At 36.9% G+C, this 20,350-nt stretch overlaps 1 protein-coding gene across 28 annotated transcripts in view; it reads left to right on the top strand.

Annotated features, from left to right (window-relative positions):
• The window catches only part of EPB41L2 (erythrocyte membrane protein band 4.1 like 2), a 113,723-nt gene that overhangs the window by 25,521 nt on the left and 67,852 nt on the right, over window positions 1-20,350 (top strand). For 25 of the 28 annotated variants that reach the window (XM_039567859.1, XM_039567870.1, XM_039567862.1 and 22 more), the window contains exon 1: window positions 14,118-14,142. The exons of the other annotated variants lie outside the window; for them this stretch is intronic. In XM_039567859.1, the coding sequence (XP_039423793.1) occupies window positions 14,133-14,142 (10 nt within the window). In that variant the 5' untranslated portion in view covers window positions 14,118-14,132. Of the gene's footprint in view, window positions 1-14,117; window positions 14,143-20,350 lie in introns of those variants that run through there. 28 annotated transcript variants of the gene reach the window in all.

The following is a 20,350-nucleotide window of genomic DNA, read 5'->3' on the forward strand; positions in this document are numbered from 1 at the left end:
TGTCTGGAAATCTTTCTTGTCAGAGTTAAAGAAGTACATAATCTCTGTATGTTGTGAGAATTGCAATGCTGGCTTGGTCAGGTAAATTGCAGAACACAGCGTAATGCAAATCAGAGCATTCTAAATTGTCAGCATATGCAGCTCTTCCACAGTTTTTCTCCAGATAAATGTGTGAGGCTCTGGCAGACTGTACAGTCATGTCTGCCATGTCTCCCACATAGGTTGCCCTGTAGCATCCTACTGCTGCCAAGAGAATGGGTGGGTGAGGCTTCTGTATCTTGCCAAGGAGCTTAATGGCTGATTGCTTGAAGCGATGCTTCTTTAGTTGGGTTTCTTTTTAAAATTAGTTGTAGATCATTTCTATGTTTATCTGCATATCCTGACTGAAAATGTTAACACTGAAAACCTGGTCTTTTTTAACCATTACATTTTTAATTATATCCTGTTTTTAAAATGGAAGAGATGAGAGAGTAAGGCTGTATATTGTGCAAGTCTTCTGCATAGGGCACACAAAAAGGCAGGATTGAATTAGTTGCTCTGGTTGAAAAAAATTTTTACATATTCAGTTTCATCAATTAGCAGTTGAAAATTCTTTAAAGACTTTAGCATTTACAATAATCTAAATGATTTTCTGACCAATCTGTATTATAATAGAAATTTAAATGATGTCTCATGTAGGAGGGTTTTTCCTGAGGAATCCTTGGCTGGATGGCAGGTAAGACTATAGTATACAGAGTTACAGAATGGCTGGGGCTGAAAGGGACCTCTGGTGATCACATAGTCCAATCCCCCTGCTAAAGCAGGTTCACCTACAGCAGGTTATACAGGATCATGGACAGGCAGGTTTTGAATGTCTCCAGATAAGGAGACTCCACAAACTTTCTGGGCAGCCTGTTCCAGTGCTTTGTCACCCTCACAGTAAAGTTTTCCCTCATACTTGGATGGAACTTCCAGTGTTTGAGGTTGTGTCTGTTGTCCCTTGTCCTGTCACTGGGCACCACTGAAGAGTCTGGCCCCATCCTCTTGACACCTGTCCTTAAGATATTTGTGCACATTGATAAGATCACCTCGGTTGTCTCTAGGCCGAACAGTCACAGCTCTGAGAGAGATGCTTCTGTCCCCTAATCACCTTCCTAGCCCTCACTTTGACTCTCTCCAGTAGTTCCTTGTCTTTTTTGAACTTGAAAGCTCTGAACTGGACACAGAACTCCAGGTGCAACCTCATTAAGGGTGACTAGAGGGGCAGGATCACCTCCCTCCACCTGCTGGCAATGCTCTTTCTAATGTATCCCAGGATACCATTGGCCTTCTTGGCCACAAGGGCACACTGCTGGTTCATGGACAGCTTGTTGTCCACCAGGATCCCCAGATCCTTGTCTGCAGAGCTGCTACAGATCAACTCCTAACTTTTACAGGTACATGGGGTTATTCCTTGCTGGTCTTTTTTGAACTTCGTTAGGCTCCTCTCTGCCCAGCTCTCTAGCCTGTCCAGGTCTTGCTGAGTGGCACACATACATTTGTGTGCCAGAATATAAAAAAAGCGTGTACTCACGCCTACCTCCTCTGTCTTGTAACTGCTAGTGCATAGTGACAATTCTTGGATTAGCAATGTCTGGATCTATTAGAGCTCGTAGATGCTACTTGCATGCTTAACCTGACACTGTGAGCAGGGCTTGTTAAATGCATGCAGGTGTATTGGTCTGACTGCTATTTGGCAACTCCTGATTGTCCTACATTCTGCTAGCTCCCAAGCCTTTTAGCGTTCCTTCTACAGCTCCCACACTTTTACTAGCAGCCGTGCTTTTGGTCTCTCAGCACAAACAGCTACACTGCTTGTGTCAGATGTCCTGTGAGCTACTATGATGGGATTAAAAGGACATTTTCTTCCATAAGCAACTGATTTGGGTGAGATATTATTAGTGTCATTTAATATTAAAATTTAAAGTTTTAATTAGCCCCCTGTCTGTGTGATCATGTTTTGAGGGGCTAGAACTATTGCTTGAAGGCTTTCTTTTGTTTCCCCTGTGAAACTAGGATGATGAAAGACTGTGAGACTTCTAGATTTAGCCTATGGATAATCTGAGGAAAGCAATTTGTTTGTTCACAAGCTTTCCAACAGCTCTGTAATGGATCTCTCGTGGCTGATGCATGTGACTATGTTGCTCATAAATTGACCATGCTTGAGTGCACTGATGATAAAATAAATGAGTGGATTATTTTTCACAATAGGCTGTTATGGCTGACAGTGATTAAATTATGAGAGAGTGCAGAACACATTCTTTGAGTGGCTAAAAAGAGAGAGTTGTCTGTTCAAAGCAGCAGAGAAAGTACATTGGGTTTCTGTGTTCGTATTCTGAAAGATTAAAGTGGTGCATAAAGGAGATGCTGAGCGCTGTGACAGTAATACAAGTTGACAAAGTCCTACTTTCAGTTTTGGTGAGTGTTAGGAGGTTTGAGTTGTTAGGTATAAAAGACTTGGATTAGCTGTCCTGGGTCATTAAGAATTGAAAATAAACTACACCTATTTCAAGACCTTGCAAGTACCATTACAAGGTTGTTATAGTTTGTTAATCCTGTTGCCTTTTAGGGAAAGTGGTTCCAAAATCTCATTCATTCGTTGTATGAAAAAAACAAACCACTTAACTTGTGTTTTATATAGTTAGTCTAGAAATTTATAACCATTCATTCTTAGATCAGATTTTCTCAATTAAGTTGTTTATAGTTTCTTTCCACTGTAGTGTTACTATGTAGTTCAGATTTCCTCATCCAGTAGTAGGGGACCCTGAAAGCTGTTATAGCTTTTTCATTACAGCAAACAAATGCAAATAATGTGTTTGTGTTTACAACATGCTTTCCTTACTCTTACAGTAATAACAATTTTATTAATAAGTAATGTGATACAGAATATTTGTTAAGTCAAACATATTTACAGACTTCATTAAAAATTGCTATTAATCACCTTAAACTTCTTGAGCTATTTTCATCTGTGCTGCCCCGCATCTTGCCTTTCTTATGTTCCTGAGAAGTGGGGGTTGTGTGGCACTCCAGCAAAGTGCTGGAGCAGAGAGGCTGCCAGCCTTGTGTAGGGCTGTGTTGGAGTCAGTATCTTATGGCGCTGAGGCGTCATGAATGGAGAAGGGAGTACAGTAAGGAGAGGAACGCTGGCCTAACTCTTTTTGTCTAAAATTTTTAATGTTATTGATAGATCTGATGGTTTAAAAAATCTATTTTGATATTCATGTTGGGAAAAATTCAAATTGTATTGCACATTGCCAGTAAAGACGGATTAATCTGGGTGGTCCCTCTACACTGTGCAGAGCACTAAGTGAGCTAGATTGTTGATTCATTTAGCTGTAACTATTTCATTTGCAAAAAACCACCAAAAAATCTTAATGGGTAGTGAGAGGTCAAGAAAATACAAGCTTAAAATAAAGGGTTGCTAATGTTCAGTCTCAAATTCATCAAGTAGTTACACAGCTCCAATACAAAGGGAGTTATTTGTTCAAAGTGTTTTGGCAAGGTGGAACTACCATACACAGTTGTGGACAAAGTTGTTCATTTTGGTTTTATGCTATTCAGCTGCAGAGTTTGTATGAAAAGTTTCCTTGGAGGGCTCATGATCCTGAAGTAGCAAAATACATTGGATATTCATTTGACTTGCATGAAGGCCCTAACTGGGAAATAAGTTTACAGTTCTTTTGAAACTCCACCCTTTTTACTGAGACACTTTAAGAATGGAAAGTTCCTTAGTAGCTTAGTCATTTATTTTTTCTTTAACATTTCATTCACCAAGAGTACATACATGATTTCAAGCATGAAAAGAAATCCCTGTTTTTCAGGAAAAAAACTAGGGTGCTGTTCAATTTATTAAACTTATCTAAGATATGAATAGAATAATGCACAGTAAAGCCTTGTTCTGTTAAAGTTTGGGTTAGAACAATATGGAGATTTGCTCAGTTTTTTCCTTCCCCTTCTCAGGCTCAGTTTAGAGGCATAGAAAGGCACAAAAATTAATTTCTGGGCATAGGCAGAGATATGGGATACACATCATAAGGTCACCCCAAGACATTAATGTATCCTGTAGGGATCAGAACTTGCTCTATCTTTTTTGGCACTGATATCTAGGTTAAAACTAGGGAGGGTGTGTTATTTATATAGTAGTCATGCTTCTTGTTCATACTGGAAATTAATCTGTTGGCTCACTAAGACCACCTTTGATTCAAGATTTCAGTCAAAATACTCTTACTTCTGCCTCGAATTAGTCTCTTTGCCTTCTTGCTGATTACATATTTGTAGTTCCACAAAGGTAAGGATAGAGTTTAATAAGGGGAATTAAATTTGACAGACTTTCTTTCCAATGGCCATGTATACACTATTTTTGGATGGTTTCAGAATGTGTTTATCCTATGGTCAAAAATGGGACTGCAGCTACTGTTGATGTAGTAAAGTGAATTGGATGAGGTACCAAAAATGCTGCAACTTGGGGTACCAGCCCCAAAATATAATGGGTATATCTGAGTTTTACAGTTATTCCTTTTTAATTACTCTTAGTTGCTGAAGTAGTTCGGGTGTATACAGACACATACTTGCTGCTTTGAGATACTGGAGAAAAGCAGCTATTTGTGATTTTAAAAAGAGAAATGTTGAATAAGAAATCCATGTTTTTCAGCAGTACCATTTTTTCTGATATGGTTAGATCAGCAGAAGAAGTATGTCAAGTACTGATGCTCTTTAGTAGTTACCAATCTAAAGACAAGTTTATGTGCTAATGGATGTGTCCAGAATAGCAGTGTAAATTTTGGTATAGCATCTTCTGTCTTAAGATGTGTGTAATTTTGTTTGGGAATTAAATGCTGCCTGTTAAGAATTGATGTGAATATCGATAGTTGGACACCAAACTTAAATTCAGAAGAGGGATAGCTCAAACATCAGTTGGATACATTTGTACTATTAAACTAACCCATTGCAAGCAAGAATTTATGATGCATCTTCTTACCCTTCAAAATAGGGTGACGGACTGTTAGTGCCATGGCAGAGCTGTAAAGGAACACTGGAAATTTCTTTTAGGTGTACAAGAGATTAGGGAGTAGGAGTGGGGAGACGGCCTTGCTGCGTTATACGCTGTAAGTGACCATGTCGGTTGACCATGTAGTTGAATATCACAACAGCAATGCCAAATGTAAGATTACATTACTGCTGAAATAAATCTATTTTAACAACTATTGAACAAAATAAAATAGAGGCTTTTTGAGAAAAATCGTGAAATACCTGTGTGCAGGCATATGCACTCAGTTTGACAGCAGTAAGGACTGCCAACCAATGGAAATCAGACGATGTATTCTTTAAGATAGTTTTATCATCAAATCAGTGCAACATGTGTGTTTAGAAATCCTGAGAAATAATGGCCTTCTTCAGGCTGTGCTGACCTCTTGACCTAAGTTGTTCACCCTTTATTGATGGACTTGGTCAATGAATACTGGCTACAGGGCAACTGATTTAAGAGTAGGTAGGGTACGTAACAAAATGGGATACCTGTTCTAGTAGTTTAAGAAATACAACTTCTCTGTTTCAGTACACAGTCAGTTCTAGCTCTGTTTTGAATGTACCTAAGAGTCAGCATCTAGCCTTGAGTGCTTTTATTGCTTTGCCATACACAGAACTTAGGATTCCTGGTTATTCTTTTTAGAAAAAACTGTCTTTATTTATGAAATATTAGACTGAATACTTTAGAAAGGCTTCACTTATGTCTCAAAAACTTGAAGCATCTTTAGAAAGTGGCTTTATGGAGTATTACAGTCACTTCATTAATGAACTTGAAGATTTTAACATTTTCAAGCTAGTTGTCAGATCTGAGTATCTATAATCAAAGCAGCCTAAAAGGATTTTTAAAACACAGCAATACAAATTTCTTTGTAAAACAACCTATTTTTCTTTTCCCTAGAAGTCTTTTATAAATGTTAGCTTTTTTTCATGAACTTAGTTTTTAAATGTTAAAGACTTTTTTTGGATCATTCTCAAAGTGCTCAGAGCTGGAAGAAGAAAAACTTGCTCTAACAGAGCTTCTTAAAATTTGTTTGCATTCCTTTTATTCTTGCTGTGTTTCCTGAAGGGATTAAACACTAAGTAGAAGAAATATTGCACAGCTTCCAAGAAACGTCAGTATTCTTTCTTTTTCGGCAGGCCCATAATGCTAGGAATTAATGAAAAGACAAATGACATCTTTCCCTCTTACAGTTTTTCTTTTGATAATTGATTTTTGTTCCTGCTGGGTTTATTTTCTTTTATTCAAGGACGTATTTATTTTCATATACTAAAGGATTACTACGGATTAGTTAGAGCCAATTCTCAAAGTAGTGTCATGGTCAAAACTGAGAGAAGGAAAAGACTGATGTTTCTACCACCTCTACACGAGGTCTGCAAGCAGTAAAACCTGCTCCAAGTTGAGTAATGAAGAATACGTATTTTTTTGCTGAAACTTTGTATTTATTCTTTGAACTGGAAAATTTACTCCTTAAGTAAACACAGTCCTCATTTAGAGCGAGGAGGAGGGATATTCTCTGTCTACCAGGCAGACTGCAGCTCTCCGTGTATCTTAACGTGTACTGAGATTAACGTAGGCTGTGCAGCACAGCATGCGCTTAAACCCTGGCTCAGATTGAGCAGTCATAAAATGGATTGGTGACTTAGGCTATTCATCCCAGCCATGACAGTTTAAAGGAGGTCACTGACAACGTCAACAGAGCATACAATTCTTTTCTTCTACGCAGGCTTTGCCTTGCAGTTTTTGTCAGGCAGAATCAGAACTATTTAGGTCTTCCACTTTCATCTCTGTTAATCAGGGGCTGTTCTGGACAAGATTCCTTATGAAAGGAAGTCTGGTGTTCATTTTTGATACCTGTAATCCCTTCAGTTAGGGAATGCAAAGGTCTTCATAGGCTATGGATCAGGAACATAATCAATCCATGCTTTTCAGAACAAGAAACTTTGGGAGATTTATAAATCTGGTGATTTGTAACATTCTCAGGGTTTATCATTGCTTTTTTTAAAGAGTATTTCTGTCACTTCCCCCATTATTTGGGATGTTGAGAACACTCACTGGAACATATGTTGTGTTGCACAGAAGAAGAAAAACTGAATCTCTTCAGCCTCCCAGGACATCTTTGTGATGATATGTTGGCTGAACTGATTTCCAGTTGTTTCGGGCAGAAAGAAAATCCCAATACTAGGTAGTAGTATAGTTCTCATTAAAAAATTAGCTGCAGAAAAGTATTCTCTATTTCTGAAGCTGTTTCACTGATATAATAATTATATTTGCCTCTGGCTTAATTTGTCATTACTTGAATGGCTTTTAAGTACTACATTTGAAATTTTTTTTGTTTTGATCAGTTGGCAAGTAAGGAGATTCACATAATGTTGTGAACAGCTTATTTTCTCGTTCATCTGTGGATATGATTTGAAAGAAAAATCCAGCTTGCGTATTAAATTGTTTATATTCTTTTTGTTCAGGTGAGGTGCTAAACTATCTGGACGTAAGCCAGGCTCTTGACACAGTTTGGCACCCTGGCTTTCTAGCAATGGTGATGGAATTAAGAGTGGAAGACATAGTGCTTAATTGATAATCAGGAAGATTCTAAAAAAAGCAAGTAAGATTAAGTGAAGATACCAGGGGGCAGGGAGAAGAAAAGAGGATGAAAGAGATGCTTATACGTGAAACTAATATGAAGTAAGAAGGGTTTCAGCTTGTTGCAAATGGTAAAAGCCCACACATCATAGCTGAAAACAGCCTTGTTACAATGTCTTGGGAATTTTAGGGGGTCTGTTTCCCATTACAGGATTATGGAACCTTGTGCTCCAGCATAGTTCTTTCCTCACTGTTTTCATCTAAATGTCTCTTGATCGTATGACTATATATATGTATATTTAAACGGCTTAAATGTTCATTTTAGTGTTGAGTAGCACAAGCTGGTAATACATTTTCAGAATAAGGATTATATAAATAACTTTTTTGAAATCTTTTTGGATAGTTTAGCATACTTTCCATTTTCTGTGAAGTATTGTACAATATTTTGTATATTTCACATAATCTTTGTGGGACAAAAAAAGATTTTTTTCTTTAAGAATTTGAAACTCTTGCTTTGAAGTCACACCAAGTGTGCCATATTACTTATCTGTATATCTTGAAAGGAATGCCTTCAGTTTCATTCTCTGTTTCTCTTTTCCAGTAAGTTTAATATTTAAATTTTATCTCAAGTGTTACAGTGTATTCTGTACGTGTGCAGTCCAAAATTCATTCTTCTTTGTTAAAGAAGACAATGAAACATTGTTTTAATTGGCATGAGAAATGCTGCAGTTATTCTGTGAGGAAAGAAGACTGCATATTCATTTTGCTTCAAGTATTGAATTGTTTCTGTGCAAATGTGGTCATGGTGATTAATGAAGTTGCAGAGAATCATGTGATGACAGCAGTACCTCATAGTAGGAATCTGCCAACACATAATTCTTCACCTGATGAGGATTTGGTTAATTTTGTACATAAATGTGGTGAAATCTAATTCTGTTGAATTTGAATGTATAGCTAATGTTGTCTGTTTTCTCCAGATTTGAATTAGACTTCAGATTTTCAGTGATGTCATACAGCATGAATTAGCTTGGAATATTCAACATGAAAAGGTTGTATCACTTGATGTGCACAAACTTTTAGCTTGTGTAATAGTTTTCAGTAGAAATTAAGCTGGGAATACTTCTGTTCTTGTTTATAATTTTAAAAGTAAAAAAGCTCATTTCATAAGTTTTTGTAGGTTTCATAACTCCCACATAAACCAGTTCTGACACTATGTACATGTAATACAATTTGTGTGCATGTTTAGAGGACCTCATAATGTAAACAGGTCAAAAAGATTTGTTCCCTACTTTTTCTCTTCTATATGAAGTTAGGAAGATTGCTTTTGTGTAAGGAAAACTAAACTTCCCCTGTGGACCATCACCCTTATATTTTTGGAGAGAAGTGACCTCTGGGTTTCAACTGAAAATAAGTGAAAGGCTATGATTTTGTCTCCTTACATGGAACATTTAGAAATACTTGATGTCAGTGTTTAAGAACAGAGGCCTTGAGAACTATTTTTGTTTTGGTTCTACTGCTGTCCTAGTGAGCATGCCTTGTGTGTCACTTTCTCCTCATAGTGCTCAAGTTTGTCTATCTGTAAAATTGTTTTTTGCTAAAATCAGAAACATTTCTGTAGATGGGTCAATTTTATAACTACCTCAAAACACTTAGTTCATCTTCAGATTGATATTTTACACAGGAGTGTGGTCTTGGAGCTCTTCAACAGAAAGTAAATGAGATATAATTCATGATCTGTTTTAAAACCAGAAAGCTTACTCTGTAGGAACTAGTGAGTCAAAGATGGAGTTGAATTGTTGAGGTAGTGTGCCTCTGATCTTGGTGTTGAATGGAACTTTAGGATGTGTAGATAAGCCAGAAAAACAGAAGTGAACTAATCTGAATTCTGTCATTTTATGGATTTGGAGATACAGTAACACAGTTTTTCCAGGAAGTGCAACTTTTCACTTAGTTCATTAAGCAATCCGAAGCAAGCATTTGCTGCTTAAGAATGAATACATGAAATAATTATAAGTGCAAAGGAAGGAGTACTCTTGTTTAAATCTTGCAACAGAGGAGCAAGTCTTGAGACTTGTCACTAAATGAATGTATAAAAATGAAGAAGCTACTGGAAGAGTCTTCAAAGTGATGTGTATGTAGATGCTGGATCTCTTGCAGCCTAGCACTTGGAGGACTAATGCTCGGTGGTCTTGTGGACTGACCAGTAACATCTATGATATAACTTAGCCTGTAGTGGAATTCTGGTGTCTTCCCACCCTGTCCCCCTCTCTGGCCTCACTGCAGCTTTTTGGCTATTAGACAAATCATGACCTTCTTTCCTGTTTTGTCTTCAGCGTCTGTTTCCTGTTTTTTCCTTCCCTCCCCCACCCCATTCTTTTTTTTTTGCTCCTGACTTTCTCTCCAGTGATGTCTACTTTGTTCCTTTGCTAGCTTGCTTTTTCCAAGTTCTGTCTTCATAAAAGAAAGAGAGCAAGAAAGAGTTGAGAGCTATAGCATCAGTCCTTCCCTGTTAGTGAGTTTTTGTATCCCTTGTTAGTATATTTATTAAATGTTAATTTGCATGGTATTCATACTGTCTCCTAAAACTCAAGTCTGTCACATGGATGTATTTCTCCCATCTTAACACAGAGCCAGATACACACATTTTCTAAGTGCTAGAAGTTTTTGCAGTTTTGCTGAGGTTCTTATGTTTAGTCAGAATTCTGAGACTAGCGCACCTCAGACTTCATCCAGACCAGAGCTCCAGTTCTTGATCAGTTCCTTTGAGAACTAATCAAGTACTCTTGATTTCTGAAAGAACATTATGTCATTTTAAACAGGACTTTTTGTTGATATATGCTCTCTGTTGCTTCCACACAGGAATATGGTCTTGCAAAAAACCCCAGTTGTTAACCAGTATACCATGGTCAAGAAAAACAGTGAAATTACTTCTGTCTGTACACTTCTACCAATTTTCACTTTCTCATTGCTTTATATTTCAGAGTACTTAGGATTTTAAAAATCTAGATAGGATGAGGGAAATCAACGACTGTGAGCTGAAACATGATCTTGAATTTAAATGCATAAGAAGCATACTCATAGAGAACAGCAGGGTCTTTCAAGCAGGGTCTTTCAAGCACTTCTTCAGTCAGCATGTAAACTGATGAGCCCAAAAAGAAGTAAGAAACCCCTAAGCCAATGCACTGGAAGTGTCACTCTTTTCAGTGTGGAGTTCATAATATCATGCTCTGTGTGTGTTAATAAAATTGTAAGATGATAAGTTATTGTCAACTTGGATTTGTGTTTGCTTAGGACTGTTTCAAAGCTTTGAAACTTTTCTGCATGTACAGAATGAGAACTGAAAGTACAGCCTGAGAAAGCAGAATAAAGCTTCTACTTGGCCTGAAAGCTTACTGTGACAACACACTATCCCTATTTGTATGTGGTTATTAAAAGGCTTTTCTGCAATGGGTGAGGCTGCTTTGGTAAACTGCAGTTTGTGATGTATATTCTTATATTTTTATGGGAGTGTAATTAAATTCGTGGTTTGGCAGGTCAACATATATTTTTCCTTTCTACAGGACAGTTCTAAATACCCCTCCCCACCTTGTTCTTGGTGTTCACAAATGAATTATTCTTTTAAATCTTTCTTATCTATTGTCATTCCCTAACTCTCCAAAGAAAACTTTGTTTAAATAGTTACTCCCTTGGGACTTTCATGCATATCCTGTTATCTGTTTTATATTACAATCTTTCATGCTGGGAATGTCCTTCCAAAAAGCACAAAAAAGCTAAAGCACTTAGATGACTAATAAACATGTTAAGTGCTGAAGTCCAGGCACAAAACCAGCATTATTAGCATTACCTTTTGCCTTTTTCCTCTGTTAGACTTGTTTCTGACCTCTAGATTCAGAAATGAACTAGGCTTCTTTCCCTTTGTCTCACTCAGAGATGTTGCAGTGGTTGCAGGGTTGCACTAGTTGTAAAGCCACTGCCATGGAAAGTAGGAAACTTTTAGAAAGTTGCTCATGCTTTCACTCTTCTAATCAAGTACCAGCATTCAGAAGAGCCCATGGGAGTGATGAAGTTTTGGCTGCCGGTTTTATTTGCTCAGCTAAGAAGCATCTCCACTGCTTTTTGTTGCTTGGGATTGGCAGAGTTAACTCCCACAGGAGCAGTAGATGCATACTTTTTAGAAGAGCAGTATTATCTCTAGTTTCAGTACTTCTTATATATTCAGTAAACATAAGTATGTAGGAAATAGTTTGCAGTGTTGTGCTTTACATATATTATTTGAGGTGCATTATAATTATTTTGAGTAGGTGGGAAATACTGAGCAAATTGGTTCTGCTTTTTCAAGGGAATACTTCTGTTCCAGTAGCACATGAAAGACTCAGTTAGCTTGTGCTAGCTGCAGACATTAAAATACCAAAACACAACCTCTCAGGTGACTGACCTCTGAGGTTTGGGGAATGTGGGAGAACAGTCAGGGAATATGGAATAGCTTTTGTTCATTGCAGCAGGAGCTGAGAACTATCCTGGTTTAAACTATGTTATTTTTAATTTGGGGTAGTTGGTTTTGGTTTGGTTTGGGATTTTTTTTTTCATAAAATATGTTATACAATTAATAACCTTGGTTTGCTTACTTGCATGTGCATTAAGATCTCTGCAGGTCCTTCCAACAGAGGATTCATGTACTGGTAACAACTTATCCAGCAAAGACGCAGCTGCAACTTTTCTGCAGAGGTCCAAAAATACTTAACCATATAACTTGAGACATTGCACTTATTTGGAATTTGGACTAAGCTTGTTTAAGATTAATTTCCAGGGATGTCATTTAATCAAGTACTTGAAACTGAATTTATTATTGGTGGAAATTGTGGCAGTATCAGTTTCTGTATTTCAACTTGAATACTGATTTAGGAAAACAGACATTAAAAAAAAAATAGTGGCAGGAGAAGATTCTCCTGTCACCTTCATAAAAGGCTTTATAATTTTATTGTCACTTTTTGCAACTCTGTTTCCCTCAGTAATGGCAAACATCTTCCAGTATTGTTCAAGTGGCTTACCTAAGAGAACTGTGCCCTCTGTGGCGCTTGTATTTGTCAATAGCAAAAATGAAATGCTCTTTAAAGTGAAAATATAGAACTGATGTTGTTGCCAAAAAAGTCACTTTTGTGGTTATGTTTAGACCCTAAAGCTTTGTAAACGTTAGTCAGTTGAACTCTAGTCTTGTACATGACAGAACAAACTGTCTTAATGCATTTGTCAGTTGGTTTTTGGCTGTTGTTCCTAAGCTGGATGAGCTGAAATAAAAAGCTAGCAGGCATTTTGAATGTGATCTCAGTAGTGTCCAGATCTGAATGACATTCAGCCTTGATGCGCTTACGAAAAAAATTTAATGGTTGTATCTGTTTATGAAAATTACTTTTAAATGTGCATGTACTGGTCTGTCACTACTGAAAGCACAGACTAGTTGCTTCTCTTTTTTTTTTTTCCTGACATTGAATCTTGGTATTGCAGAGATTTCTCTTTTTGCATGCTGTTGTACACTTCCTGAACATGTGAGAGGGTAATAATTCTCTATACGACTTCCACTGAAGAGGAAATGGATACTTGTCAAAACAATGATGTGTAGCTGGAATTCCACCATTCAGGAACTTTATTACGCTAGGGCCTTCCAGTTTGCAGTACAAAAAATTCTCAGGTACTAGTACATTATTTTTCACCAAGTTGGCAAGTGCTTTGATTAACTATGTTATTGTAAGTGCCTTGGAAGCATATTGCATGCAAGAGTGAACTTAATGTTGTCAGTATGAAAAGAACCTGTTTTTAATCGTGCCGATACTTTGTAGATAGAAAGAATGATAGTTGGAAATGGAATTTTTTATTGTGGCATCTACAAATTAATCACCTCTGAGTCAGAACAAGGCAAATAATTTACAGAACCTAAATGGGGTTGTCATTGTCCGCCCCCACCCCCCACAGCTTCTTTATTAAGAACTGGAAAAAATTAAATGCTTGCCTGTGCTTCAGTGAAATTGTGTGACTGTTATAGAAACAGCCATTTGGCAAGGTGGGATAGAATGGAAGGATAGGAATGGAGATTGGAGGGACAGCATTTCTCAGAACAAACGAATACTCACTGCTGGTTTTAATCTCTAAAATTGTGGTTATCGTGAGGTTAATGTGAACAGCCAAAACCCACTGTAAACTTGCAAAGTTGATTTTGAAAATAGGGCAGAGATTTTTCTCAAAAACTGTGTTGTTCTTAATTTCTTGGACAGATAACAGGAAAACAGAGCTGTCTCTTGACCCATGTTCATTTTCTGTCTGCTGGAATGAATTTGGAACTAAATCCCGTTTTTCCACTTGAGCATGTCCTTCTCTAGCAGTGTCAGGGCCTGGGTGGGGTTACTTGTTCAATACAGCTTTTCAAAACGACTGTTGGATTCTCATCAGATTACAACATTTTTTTCAGCGCTGGGGAAGAGCACAAAGCTATCTTGATAAACAGATTATATTTGTTCATATGTACTCTGGTAAAGACAAATTTCTTGATTTAAATTACTTTGCTCTTTGAGACTTATTTTTTGCCTGGATATAGCAGCATATTTGTAGATTGAAAATCTAGAAGGAACAGATTTCTGTTATCTCTGGAAATGGCAGAGATAGCCCGAAGAGAGCTGCAGGATGTATATTTGCTTAAATGTAATCTCAAATTCCAATGTGGGCATTGCAACTTGCCTGCTTGTAGCACTTGAAAAGTATTTATGCTGTGATTATCTTGAAAGCCTTGGGGTTGAGCTTTACATGTTCTACAGGTGCTGTTACAAAGCTGATGCAGTTTCCAATGAATTTCATTTAGTTTAGAAAGCAGCACTTTCCAATATTATTTTCTATGTTTTATTACACATTTTTAGACTGCTGCAGAGTGTCAGGAGATAAATTTTAACAAAATAGCTTTTAAAGAATTCTCACTGGTTTTCATGTCTTGTAGTATTATCTTTTATTTCTGGAGTGTTCCTTCAACTGACTTATCCATTAAAACTATACCTTTAAAGTTTTATATGGGTTGCAGTAACCAAGTTATTCAGCAGCCAAAATGGAGATGGCCTGCAGCAGGTGTTCTATGAAAAGTTGGGGCACTTGGGTGATAAGTAATAGGTATGTGTTGTGCTGCTTTAACAGGAAAAAGGATTTTGAGAAATAGTTATGTTCCAGGATGTAATTTGAGTTTACAAAGAGTTGAGGTGACTTTCCCTAGAGTTACTTAACAGAAATTTGTCAGCATAATAATTTTATTGTGAAAATATTCTATCTAAACTGCAGATACTCACTTTGCAATTTTAGACAGAAGTAGTTTCTTCTGTCACATTTAATTTGCTGTCTAGGGCCTAGATTTTTTTCTTTGTCTTCACAGCAATCTTCAGAATACACTAGTACTTGTCTTACATTGTTGTTTCAGAACTACCTTATGAATTCTCACCATCCTATGTAGGAACTCACCAGTGTTTTTGTGGTGAGTCCTCTGTATTCTGTGTATTGCAAGGAATGGTTATACAACTACAATAATTTTCTCACAGTATAAAAATGAGTTCTAGAAACCTCAATATTTAAATAAGGACAAGAATGTGATGGAAATATTGCATGTTTGCAAATTTTCAAGTGTATGATGGCATGGCTATAAATGTGAAGGCTAATAAGATGCCTGTTATTTTGAATATTGATGTTGTTATCTAGATAAAAGGATGCTTATGAGTATAGCTTCTATTAGCTCAGGGGCTTCTAGCCACTGGGACATGCCTGTAATTCCCTGGAAACTAGATTTAATAGACAGGATCCTTTGGGAGGACACCATTGTGTGCCATTTCTACTCTTGGAGATTAGCTTAGATTTTATGTGAGTATGTGTATGTATTTAGGTGTACACATGTAACTAATTTGTATTGTTATGAAGCCATGATTCTCTGTCTGGCTCTGAAGTTATGTTTATTAAAATACGTTATGTTAATACTTCTATGAAAGCATTCTATTACTTGTCATAATTTGGGAATTACACTTGGAGTATTGTTGCTGTTTAAAGTTTGACCTTTGAAATGTGCTACTGACTTTCAGAACTATTATGGCACCATCTGCTGACCAATACACAGACTGGCAATGTCAGTTTGCTTACCTGGCTACCTCCTTGAGAATAAGCTCCCAGTTTAGAGGAAGCTGAAGCAGAATCATGAGGAGAAAGGGCAATTCTTTTATGGGCTTAGATTTGGGAAAAATTTTTACTAGGAGATATTATTACAAAGGCAAAAGTCTGAATCAATACAGATTTAGTTGTCTACTCAACCTGAATTATTGGTTAAGGTTTCTCCATGAACTGGGAAGCTTTAAAAGAAGGAATTCGGGGCTTTTTTTTTGGCTATATGTAGCATAGGATTATTCTTGGTAGTCTGTTTTTCAATGCAATGAAGAGCCATGAAAGCATGAGATCTGTCCAGGCCCTAGCTCTGGTGGTCTTGTCACAGCCTGGGAAACCAATGGACTCTGACAGGCTTATGCCCTGTGGCTACTGCAGAGACTCACAAAAAAGCCGAGTCTGCAGTCTGTCTCTTCAGCCTCTGCAGTTAACCTTGATTTTTACGCAGTGATCATCCGGGGAGGAGCAAACTGGATCAGTCCTTGTCACGCTCAGTGTGTAAATACTTAGGTTTGGGTTCAATTGGTAGATATCATCTTTGATTAATCATTTAAAAATAGGTGATTGGATTTTGTATGTATAAAACATGTACCCATTTCCTCTTGTTTTTTCTGTTGTAACTTTTTTATCATACTCAGTAGTTTGCTAAACTTGATCTTTGACTTTTGTCTGATCTATTTTGTTTTAGGAATGTGCTTAAAAAAGAATGTAATCCAAATTATTAGATTCAGCTTTCAAAGTGTGTTTGTATGTATAAACACCTCTGTATATTTATATATATAGAGGAGGATGCAAGTTCCTATGGGAGAACTGGGGCTCTTTTGTGTTGGTATTTGACTACAGAACAATATTTAATTGGGAGCTGTATGATGTAAATGTTGCAGATTGATCTTAGCCAACTTTAGAGATGTTTTTGCTTTCTTAAGGATCTCAAAATTGAAAACTTTATTCTTTAGTAGAATTCATTCCTTGGTGTTCAGAGCACTCCATGTCTTTTCAATTGTAGTAATCCGTTTAAATAATGACTAAAAGGAGAAATTGGATTCACTTTTTGCTTTGTCTGCTAATAGAATGTATGCAGGTTATATTGGCACCTTCAGCAAAAGGATGCTACACAGCATCATGGTATACCATGAGTTTTCTTTTTTACATACCAATGATAAAATATAAGTTTTAAAATTTAGCAGAAATCTGAAATAAGGTTCTTTAGTTACTACTTTCAGCCACATTTGAAATATAAATTATTGTACTCTACAAAAAATAACTGATTTATGTTTTTGTAAAAATCTAGTTGTAGCACCAAGTTCCTCAGATATTACCTACTGTTTAAACCAGATTCTTTTACACTCTAAAATATGAATAACTGCTCCAGCTAGGATTTTACTTCTTTAGAGCTTTTATATCAACAAATCTTACATGTTGAAAGCAGCAAGCATGAATGATGTGTCCTAACCAACTGTGAAATGCAGATCAGGCTTCTTCTGAGCTTCAGATCAATAATATGACAAGAAATAAGCAACTTTATTTGGGAGCTTTTTTGCTTTGTTGTAGGCAGTTAAAATACACATGACCTTGTTTCAGGTTTTCATGTATATTTTTTCAGATGTTAGAAATTTTCTTTGATATCTTTTTGGATTTTTTTATGTGTAGCCAATGTGAGATAAATATTTGGAATATTTATGAAGGTAGCAATTTAAAAAATAAATTATTAATACTTTGGTGAGCCAGAAAATTACATGACTTGCAGAGACACACATTGGCTTTTAGTGCACTGAGCTGTAATTTATTTCTGTAGAAGTAGGTTGATTTTTTTCCTTTTGCATCTATGACATGATGGTTTCTCTGCGAATCCCAGTAGACTGATGAAGATAAAACTATCAAAGAGACTTTTATTTCTTGAATTTGCTATGAATGACAAACTGAAAAAAGAAGAAACAAATTTAGGACTGCCTTTTTCTACTTTTATATATTCAGAAAATAAGTTAAATGAGATCCAGGAATGTATGGAAAAAGTATTTGGATTTGTTCCTCTGTGCTGTTAAATAAGAAATACTGTAACAGAAGCAGTGAATTAAAACATGCATCACCATAGAAAACTTCATTTCACTGCAGTTGGTTTTAAAGTTGTCTGTGATCTTTGAGCTATACTTTTTTCTTTCCCTCTCTTTTTTTTTCCTTTTTTTTTTAAACTCCATGTTATACTTGATATGTCTTCTGTTTCTAGTTTATCTATGGTGGCAGGAATCCTCTTGGTCAGAAAACTACATTTCAAGAGTTTATGCTAGAAACTATAAGAAAGGCATCAAACCAGCTGACCAATGTATACACTTGAGAGGAAAGAGTGCAAGGAAACAACGTGGCATCCTCTTCTGCTTTCAGCTGTGAACTCTGGCCAGCACTAAGTTTCTTCTCAGTGCAATAAAAAGAGAGGGGAAGGGCTGAATGGAGAGGAGTGAGAATATCTGTTGTCTTCAGCTGCTTCTTGGTCAGGACTCTTGCTTGGGGAAGTTGGTAGAGTTATAAATGGGGCAGATCGTCTGCTTCCTGCAAAAGTGGGATCTGTTTTAACAAATTCACCTGCTCTTCAGAAACTGCAAAGTGTTTTACAGTACTTTTTGCAATCCCACCCCCACCTTGATCCTTGCAGTTTAGGTAGTCATTCAGTCTGCGTGAGCCAAGTTTTCTGGAGGGTTACAAAAAATACAGCTGTTACCACTTGTCATTTAATGTGCATGGGTTTAATGTCAATTGCAAAATCTACCAAGATTTTTCTTTTTTCTGTTCAGACATTGGTAATCCTTTATTTGAGCATCACCCCGAGGTTCCTTCTCTTTTGTCTACTCTTGCTGCAAGATACTTATTCTCCTTTCTCAATTCAAAACGAAACACAGATTCAATGTTACCTTGCAATACAAAAAGGTGAGATAAGGAGACTCCTATCCTGCTGCAGTTGTTACAGAGCTTATGAAAGATTATAGGGTCAAAATTATGTAATGTGCTCATGCTATGTAGTAAGAATGAATGAGAGTTTACTTGGAGATAGGAAAGCAAGAAAACATACAGTTGAAGTTGAGAACTCTAAATTTGCCATCTGATTTGATTTATGTCTTCCCAATATCACTTCTGAGACAGATGCTGTCTGCTGCTTGTTTCCATTTGCTTACTGGCACACTGTTGGCTGTTAGGCCAGAGCTGTGTGAGATCATGTGAGGTCTTCCCTATCACGGCAGGAGAGAATCAGGAAAAAGCCACTTCCAGAAAATCTGGTTTCTTGATTGCTTGGCTACAGTGGAGGTAACATCAGAGGCTTTACAAACTGCAAGTGTAGGCTGATGGCAGAACTCCAGTGTTTTGTCCCTCCCTATCTCTGTTTTTTCTGTGAAATACAAAACTGGAGGATCTGACAGAGCACTGAGGGAGTGTGAGACCCAATTTTGTGTTTCTCGAGGTATAGCTAATTCTTGTACCAATATGTAACTCTGGAAAAAAGAAATGTATCAAGCTAATGTGGTAGAGAAGGTAGGTATTTTGGGAAGACTATAACTTACACTCTTGGTCAGTGCTCTTGTTTAGTTAACTCATCCACCTCTTCACGGTTAGTTCAGAGACTACTGGGAGTGTAAAGAAATATATAGGCTCAGCAGAGAGGTGTGCTTCCTTTTGTAGGGTTCTCCTCTCTATTCCTCTTCTCTCCCTCTCCCCATCCCACCCTGAAAACTCTGAAGTTACAAGCTTATAGGAAATTGAGCTCATGAAAGAAATTCCTCCTGCTGTGGGCATCAAATAAAGGTATTAAGTGAACATGGACAGACCTCTTCAGATGGGGGCTGTAACAAGTTTCCCTTGCTTCTGTGGTAAAAAGCCAAGTTCTCCTTGTAACTATAACTTTGATTATGAAAACCTGGACATGTGGGGAGGTGCAAAACCTTTCTTGTTTCGCATTGAGCGAGTTTGTACCACCCACTGCTATTCTGTCTAAATTTAATCAGTTGTGTGACTTGGTATCCTCAGTTTCTTTTATTGTTATAACAATATCATAGAGATGTGTTTACAGGGTGACTTATTTTACTTAGTTCTAAGGAATTTTCTGGAGATGTCTCCTTTTTGACTGTATAATCAAAGAGTGATATTAATTTTGAGAGTGGTATATAATGATTTTTTTATTAGTTTCTACATGTACTTCATGCATTTCTGCGTATTTTGAAAAATTTTTTTAAAAGTACAGGAAATATAGTGGCTTCCTTCTAACTCCTTTGAAGATTTGTATATCAAGTCTTACAAAATTGTTTTAGCTAGTTTCTGAGAAAAAATTGGTTCTTCCTTAGATATGTATGAGAAAAAACATCACCACCATCTCTGTTAATTATGAAACCTCCCTTATGAATTTATTAAGCCGTGTGGATTGATACTCTCTGATCAGCAGAAGTTTTGATTTTTCTCAGGGAAAGTTGAGTTTGGTTTTCTAGATATTGTTCATTTTTCATTTTGATAATAAAGTTTTACATTATTGTGTTAATAAGATACCTACCATTCAGAAGGAAGAGGAGCATGTCTGTG

This window comes from Corvus cornix, chromosome 3 (genome assembly GCF_000738735.6).
Source record: "Corvus cornix cornix isolate S_Up_H32 chromosome 3, ASM73873v5, whole genome shotgun sequence".
NCBI lineage: Eukaryota > Metazoa > Chordata > Aves > Passeriformes > Corvidae > Corvus > Corvus cornix.